A 9,355-nucleotide genomic window follows, 5' to 3' on the forward strand; every position below is an offset into this window, starting at 1 on the left:
TTAATATGCTTTGAAATGTTCAATTGTAGTTAAAATGGGAGATGGGATGCAAAAGGAGGAAAATGGAGCTAAAAATACCAAAAAGGATGTTGTTGGTAGATTAAACTTTGTTCAGTATTTTGGACATATCTCATGACTGGTAACTCGGATTAAGGAGATTCAAGATGTTCTGGAAACTAGAAAAAATATTGGACAACTTGTGTGTGCGGGACTTTTTGTTAATCTGCTTGTAGACTGTCGAAAATAGGTCTTGAAGATGGATCGTAAAAGCTGGACGGAAATTCCCTCCAAGTTACGTATTCCCCGAGCACCACTTCCCTTATTTTTATTTGCTTAAGCCCTAAGCCACCATTACTTTCCTAATTCCAATGCAACCATAACATTCCATATTAAATACACCTCCTCAATTCAACTATAAGTACCCCATCATTCCACTATTTTCTTCATCTATGATATTCCACTTCGACTTGTGCAACAAGAAAACATCATAGCAACCATTTTGAGGGTCTACAAGGCAGTCAGAGGGCCATTAAGCTGATATGGAGCAAAGATCAGAAGGATTCAAGAGCCGATTCATGACAGGAATCATTCGGTTTGTTGTTCTGACCACGATTAGCATTCCAAATGTTTTTATTTGTGCTTTTACTTTCTGAATTTGGGTGTTAAAACCTGTTACTTTGGTTTCGAGTATATGAAACTTGATTTTATGTGATGATTTTAATGATTTTAAATTTTATTATTTTGGTTATTAATTGTATTTGATTGATCATCACCTATCATGTTTAAGTTATAATTTTTATCAACCATTGTCGAGTTATGTGTAGTGAAGAGGACCAATCTAATTACATTAACATGAATCTTAATTAGTTTGTGATCATTAAACTGCTAGGACTAGAGATTGATCAAATCCTACATTTAGGTAACGTTAATCTGTGACTTTTGCTGTGTTAGAGAGCTTAGATATCCATGCTATTCTTCGATTGATTGTCATTACCATTAATGAGAAATCACTATATCATATCATTCATAATCTGAATATATTAAATTAATTTTGTGTTCACTTATTACATGATCATTGTGTTAGTTGTTTATTAATTATTAGTGCTAGGAAATCAATCAAGATAAATAGTCACATTAGATTTCAATAACCGAGTAATAGATCCATTGCACTATTAACGAAGTTAACCATGATTTTGAGATGTAATCTAATTTCCACCAAAGTACCCGGAGTGATACGTTTCCAGTTAGTTTAGTTATTTACTCACTTGAGTTTTCATAATCAAAACTCCAACTTTTATTGCATTCATTTATTTAATGTAACATGTTATCAAATATTATAATATTAATTCACTACTGTTCCCCTTGAGTTCGATACTATTGCTTATCAAAATTATACTATACTCGATCAGGTTCGTTACCTTGTAAGGTGTATTTTAGATGGGATAGTTTAGGAATTATAAATAAAAAACTAGTGCATTAAAAATACACATCATGGACACTTTGGTCAACCATGATTAAATTAGTAACTTACTCTACCATGGTTAAAAAGGGTAGAAGACAAATTACGTTGCTAGTGTGGACTTATAACCCACATACGTAAATAGAATGGGATACAATATCTATCAATTACTCTGAACATTGGTTGCCTTTATATGAATTACACGGGCTAAGGAATCCCCTAGTCAAATAGTTGCTCAGACGATTTATCAGGTAAGGTGATTCTTCTTAATGATCATCAAATTAGGATTTTTGAGAATCGATTGGGCAGGGTGGGTGGTATTACATTAAATTATATATACCTATCATGATTGTTTTCAAGAATGTTATTATAATTTAATTATCATTCAATTATTATGGGCCAGAAAACCCTATGCATCTCACCAGGTATCCCAAACATGACACACTCAATTTATATGCATCGCATGTATCGGAACTAAGGTTGCTGGAATCCAGTTAGGATGTCGAGTGAATAAGAGATGAGCCTGTATTAGTATTTCATGAACAATTTATTTTTATGGTGTAACCTAAATTTGGATATTAATGGTGACATCCGTGGTATTTTAATCAAATGAAATAACTTAAGTTATCTCAATTGTTTTAATTAAACTGAGATTTTTTCTAGCTCAATAACTTAAAGTGTACAGAAAAGTTTTAATTGGTACCGAAAATAAGGGGATGTCACAGTTGGTAACAAAGCATTAGTTTAATCGAACTAGGAATTTAGATATTTTCTAGACTTAAACTTAGAAGCTAAGTACAAATGGTCAGGTGTATAAATTTCTATGGACAGGAGCACTAGCATACAATAGGTAGATGCCTTAATTGCTAGTTTCCTTATATGCTATATATATATATATATATATATATATATATATATATATATATATATATATATATATATATAGTATGTAAAATAATACTATACTATAATACTCGTATTCTATGGGTATAGAACGAAATGACGATCACAAGGAGCGGTAGAGTCGTCTATAACGAAGGAGGTCCAGAACCTCAGAACATCAAGGCAAAAGATGCTCATTTTACGATGAATGAAGCATGAGCAATAATTCAAGATCAGCTCGATCAACAACGATGTGAGTTTATGAATCTGCTAACTCGGGAGCTAGCAAATGTTAGAGGCTGAGCGCCAGTGATTATCGAACCGATAGTTGTTGAATAAGTCAACAATGGACAGATTCCATCTCATCCAACAATGGTCCAGGAAGGAAATGATGACTCGGAAAGTCACCAAGGACCACTCATTCCTCTAGAAGACTTAAAGATCTGAAGGAATGATGGACCTAAAAGCTACTGCAATTATAAAGCCTTCAGTACTTGGAAGTCGTCATCCTTTAGTGGGAAAGAAGATCCAAATTTATATATGGACTGGATTTCAGAAAAGGAACTAGCTTTAATCACATACGGTTGCATTAGCAAGTTTCAAACCACCTACGATGTGAGACAATTCAAAGGTCCAGTGATTTGTTGGTGGAATATGTTGGGAAAAATGTTAAGTCCTAACAAGTTGTTGCAACTAAAATGGGAAGAGTTCTTATCGGACTTTAAGTGAATATTCTGATCTACTCAATACATGTTGGAGTTAGAGAATCAACTCCTAAGTTTCAAAAAGGGAAGCACGACGGTTGATGAGTACACCAATGCTTTCACTGATAAGATGTTGTTTGTTCTGCGAATTGTCCCGGACGAACTGGACAAGATTGATAGGTACTGCAAGAGACTATCATGGTAGTATGTTGTGCCAATTAAACAGACCCATACTTTTGAGGCAGCTATATGGGCTGCAAGGTCTGTGGAGAGCAGGATTAAGAAAAGGACTACCAACAAAGCTGAAGTTGGCGAGTAGAGGAAAGATGATGGATTCTCGGGAAACAACAACTAGAAGAAAAGAAATTCTCAAAGTCAAGCAACAAATCCGGGAGCAACCAATAAGGGAAGTGGTCTGAGAAGTGCAAGAAAAAGCATTTCAAATATTGTGTCATCCGCTACAAGTACAAGAAGGTGGGGCATATCTCTACAAACTTCCTAGTGAAAGGAAAAGTTTGCTTCAATTGCGGAGAGGAAGTGCACATGAAGGATGAGTGCCCAGCAGCTAGGAAACCAACCACAAGGATCCTGCTAGCAAAACATAAGGGTAGAAGCGACCAAATGACCCCTTAATAAAGCGAAGGAAGAGATTGACGTTGCTTTAGGTACATTCCTACTAAATCAAATTCCTACCAAGATTTTATTTGATTCTGGAGTAGGTCACTCCTTTATATAGCATGAATTTGGTAGAAACCTTAAATTATCACCACGTAGGCTAAGTACCCCTATTATGGTAGAAGTAGTTGGTGGTAGAAATGTAATTGTTAGCAATAGGTTAGAGAACGTAACCATTAACTTAAAGGGGAATGAATTTCGTGAAGAGTTATTACCTTTCAAGTTAAACGAATTTGACGTAATTTTGGGCATGGACTAGTTAGGTGAAAACTCACGGAGATTTTATGCTGAAGGAAGATGGTGCGCATCAATCCCCCTGGGAGAGAGCCATTCTTCATTTACTGCGATAAGAGTATAGTGAAGTCTAAAATCATTACGATGATGAAAGCCAGAAAATCCCTAACCAGTAGATGTACAAAATTCTCTGCATATGTGATCAATTCAAAGAAGAAACAGAAGGGAAAAACTGATATAAACGTGGAGCGTGATTTTCCTGAGGTATTTCCGGAAGAACTACCAGGATTACTACCAAAGAGGCAAGTAAAATTCAGAATCGACTTACTGGCAGGCACGACACCAATTGAAAAAGCACTGTATCGTTTTGGTCCCTACATATATGAAAGAGTTTATGAGACAACTCCATGAATTATTAGACAAAGGTTTTATAAGACCTAGTTCATCACCATTGGGAGCTTATGTATTGGTTGTAAAGAAGAAGGACGGTATGATGATAATGTGCATAGATTATCGAGAGCTAAACAAGGCTACGATAAAGAATTGATACCCCCTACGTAGGATAGATGACTTGTTCGATAAATTCCAGGGAGCAACCGTGTTCTCCAAAATTAATCTCAGTTTAGGCTATCACTATTTGAAGATAAGAGAGAAAGAGAGATATTGAAAAGATAGCCTTCAAAACAAGATATGGACACTACGAATTCCTTGTTATGTCCTTTGGAGTGACGAATGCTCTAGCAACATTAATGGATTTGATGCATCAATTTTGTAAGCCTTTTCTCGATAAATCAATGACAGTGTTCATAGATGACATCTTGATCTATTCTAAGAGTAATCAAGATCATAGTAAACATCTCCAAGCAGTATTAGAAATATTGAAAAATGAGAAGTTGTATGCAAAGTTCTCCAAGTGTGACTTTTAGAATTAGGAGATACACTTCTTGGGTCACATGGTTATCCAGAAGGGAATAATGGTCAACCCAACAAAGATAGAATCAATTATGAAATAGGAGACACCAAAGAGTCCAACTAAAATTCATAGCTTTCTGGGATTGGTAGGTTGCTATCGAAGATTCATCCAAAACTTCTCTTCTATTGCGGCTCCACTAAAAGCCCTGACCAAAAAGGAAGGTCCTTATACCTAGAGCGAGAATCAAGAAAATTATTTCGGTGAATTGAAGAAGCTATTATATGAAGCACCAATCCTCATCTTAACAGAAGGAGATGATGACTTTGCAGTTTTTGGCGATGCTTCTGGAGTTGGATTGGGATGCGTCCTTAACCAAAGAGACAAAGTAGTAGCTTATGCCTCGAGACAATGAAAGACCCATGAGCAAAACTACACAAATCATGATATAGAGCTTGTAGCAGTGGTTTTTGCCCTAAAGATTTAGAGACATTATCTTTACAGAACCAAATCAAAAATATTTACAAATCATAAGAGCCTTCAATATATCCTTACGTAAAAAGAATTGAATATGAGGCAGAGACGATGGTGAGAGCTACTCAAGGACTACGATTGTGAGATAATTTACCACCCTGGTAAATCAAATATTGTAGTTGATGCCTTGAGTATAAAGGTGAATCCATAATGGAAAAGAGCTAGATCGTTGAATATTGAGATGATTTCAATGATTATAGAAAATGTCAATGAAGCTTAGACTAGAGCCTTAGCTGAAGATGTGAAGAAAGAAGAACGTATATGGAAGACGTTAGTGTTCGAAGAGAACAATCCTGGGTTGAATTTATTTAAAAATTGTATTCAGCTTCCAAAGATGGGTGGGATACAATATCTTTTTATGGAAGAATATCATAAGACCATGTATTATGTACACCCAGACAGCACCAAAATGTATTTGGATTTGAGACCCTATTACTACTGGCCAACTATAAAGGTCGATGTAGCAACTTACGTGACTAAATGTGTCACTTGTTCTAGAGTTAAAGCACAACATTAGAATCTATATGGAGACTTGGAACCTTTACTGGCTCCCATGGGTAAGAAGGACGATATTACCAAGGATTTCATAACCAAGTTGACAAAGACGAAGAAGGGTCATGACATGATTTCGATTAACTGATTGACAAAGTATGTGTATTTCGTAGACATACAAAAAAAACTGGTCTATGGAGAATTTAACAGGATCCTACATGAAGGAGATTGTCAAAATTCATGGAGTACCCTTATCAATTGTTTCAGGCAGAGACAGTCGATTTATCTCCAGATTCTAGAAGAGTCTGCAAATGGAAATGGTACAAAGTTGTGCTTAAGTACTTCATATCATCCAAAAAAGGAGGGACAACGTGAAGGAACTATCCAAACACTAGACGATATGTCATGGGCTTGTGCATTAGGGTTCACTGGTAGCTCGTATGATCACCTACCATTAGCAGAATTCACCTACAACAATAGTTACCATTCAATCATCAAAATGCCTCCTTAAGAAGTATTGTATGGAAGGAAGTTCCGTACACCATCTTGTTGGTTAGATGCAGGAGAGAAACACTTTTTTGGGTCCTGAGATGGTTCAATAGACTGTTGATAAAGTGCAAATCATCCGAGAGAGAATGCCAGTTGCTGAAAGTCCTCAGAAGAGCGATGCAGATACAAAGCGACGACATGTATTGTTTGAGGTTGGTGATCAAGTGTTACTTAAAGTATCTCCATGGAAGGGACTTATAAGATTCAGAAAACAAGTGAAGTTAAGTCCTCATTTTATTGGTCCATTCAAACTACTTCATAAAATTGGGAAACAAGCTTACAAGCTTGAATTACCACCTGAATTGGAAGGTATCCATAACAACTTTCATGTTTTCTATTTGAGGACGTGCTTGGGAGAAGAACCTTATATGATTCCACCTTCGGAATTAAGAATTGATGAGAATAAGTGGCTAGTTGAAAAGCCTAAAGAAATCATTGACCACAAGAGGAAGAAATTAAGACATAAGATGATTGAAATATCGATGGTGTGATAGAAACATTCGACGGGGCCAAACCTCACCTGGGAGGCAGAAAGAGACATGAAGAGTTGCTATCCACATTTTTTTTTGATGCATGATTCCGAGACGGGATCATCCTAATGGGGATAATTGTAACGTTCGCGTTTATCGCTAGACATAGTTATAAATCTATATATATGTCGTTCTACGATTGAAATCTTCTATAAACAAATAATAGTAAAGTATTCATATATATATATATATATATATATATATATATATGTGTGTGTGTGTGTGTGAGTGTGTGTCTGTGTGTGTGTGTGTTTGTGAATTTTAAAGATATTAGGTGTATATGATATTTGCATGAAATATTACGTCGAAACTTAATTAAATAAGGTTAACATAGAAACTAAAAAATAAAAGATTATTTAGGATAAATAATATAAACAAATTTCGCAGTAATCAGAAAAGCGAACTTGTGCATATAAAGAACGCCTGAATCTGACTTCGTGAGAGGAAGTTATGATTTTTCGAAGTTTCAGCGTAGCAGTGTGCGACTTAGAAACTGAAATTAAAATTAGTCGATTGTTAGGAAAAACAATCTAAAAAAGGGGCGAAGATCTCGTTGATAGGATATTGTCGATAAAAATACAGTCGAGAACGGAGGTCGTATGAGCTCGATATAATTCTTATACGTACTTTAACTATCCTACCTGGTTATTCCTTACTTGATAGATCTTCATGTAGACATTGGTTTTATTGAGGAATCAATACTATCATTATTATAGTCACAAGGAGTATGAAAATAGACGAAGACTTAGTACAATATACATCTAGGTCTTTTGGATGGATAATGTGTTAAGTTGAAGCATTGCCCTAACCTCAAATCACCCACTTTTATCAGGTGAGTGTGAAGTTACTTTCGTAAGCATAATTTCATAAAAGTATTTATTAAATGTTAATCTTATTAAGTATAGTATCTGCTATTTGTATACTATAATAGTAATGCTTATTAAGAACTGTATCTGAGTTAGTATAGACTTATAAAGGGTTGTTAGTTCCAAATAAGTTGAATACCATATAGGCCTCTTTATGGGGTAGAGTGTGAGATCAGAGCAGAGTGTAATAGTTCACCTCTTGTTGGATAACCAAAAATGGTGGGTCCAGATCAGGCAACTAGAAAGTATGTTTGGGTCATCTACCAGAATAGATGATAACACTTCACTATTTTAGGCAGTCTAGTGAATTAGGTTGTGAACATTGGTTGCCTTTATATGGTATCTCACAAATATGGTATCTCATTATATCTACGTTTGTGGGTTATAAGTTGCTCAGACGACTTATCCGGTAATACGATTCCATATAATGAGATACCATATTTATCAATTATTGTGAACATTGGTTGCCTTTATATAACTTACACTGGCCAAGGACTCCCCTAGTTGTGTAGTCAAACAGTTGCTCAGATGACTTATCAGGTAATGTGATTCTTGTAGAGGATCATTGAATTAGGATTTGTGAGGATTAATTGGGCAGGGTAGGTGGTCTTACATCAGATTATATATACCTATAATGTTTGTTTGTTGGAATGTTATTATGATTTAATTATCATTAAATTATTATGGGCTTGAAAACCTTATGCATCTCACCAGGTTTTTCCAAACCTGATCCACTCAATTTATATTCATCACAGGTGGCGGAACTAAGGCTATTGGAATCGAGTTAGGATGCCAAGTGAATAAGAGATGAGCCTCTTTAGTATTTGGGGACCTTTTTATTTTTATGTTGTAACCTATGTTTGAATATTAATGGTGAAATCATGGTATTTTAATAAAATGAAATAACTTATATTATCTCAATTATTTGAATTAAACTGGGATTTTCCGCAACACAATAACTTAAAGTGTAAAGAAAAAGTTTTAATTGGTTCTGAAAATAAGGAGATGTCACAAATTTGAAGACCTGTTCCCACCTCGGAAGGATAGAGAAGGAAAAATTATCAAGTTTTTGGAGCTTTCTAAATATTGTAGGTCTTTTGGAATTGTTTCGAATCATATCTTGGTAGAGGATACTAACTCATCGTAGGATCGCTCAGTTCTTAACATGTCTACTGGTAGAGATTTTTATCTTGAGCTCAAAATATACTCTCTCTTATTTTTACCTAGTAACTTTGTTCAATTTTGACAAGCCCAAGGATCACCCTTTCTGCTTCTCTTTTTTCAAACAACAATGTGGATGCGTTTTTTTAAAGCAGTTTTCAAGTGAAGGCTGAAAAATTGCCTCCTTCGGTTCTAAAGAGGGCGGTGGTAAATGCCATTAGTCCTGATTTAAAGAAAATGGAGCATCCTTAGAGTTTGAGCAAAGGTGTCTTTCTTGGATGATCCCCAGTTGATGTCAAGCAAAAATTGATAACACTTACACAACAAATAAGCAAATGGTTAGTTTAAAGTACATACAC

The 9,355-nt window shown here is 35.3% G+C and overlaps 1 protein-coding gene across 1 annotated transcript; it reads left to right on the plus strand.

The window, feature by feature from the left end:
* The first annotated feature begins 6,525 nt into the window (after window positions 1-6,525).
* Window positions 6,526-6,930, plus strand: LOC145112895 (uncharacterized). The gene has a single exon (XM_079049011.1). It carries the CDS (start codon window positions 6,526-6,528, stop codon window positions 6,928-6,930), a length of 405 nt encoding a protein of 134 aa, XP_078905137.1.
* Window positions 6,931-9,355: the final 2,425 nt, after the last annotated feature.

The sequence above is a fragment of the Lactuca virosa genome, chromosome 5 (assembly GCF_052849685.1).
Source record: "Lactuca virosa cultivar CGN04683 chromosome 5, Lactuca_virosa_CGN04683_v6, whole genome shotgun sequence".
Taxonomy (NCBI): Eukaryota; Viridiplantae; Streptophyta; class Magnoliopsida; order Asterales; family Asteraceae; genus Lactuca; species Lactuca virosa.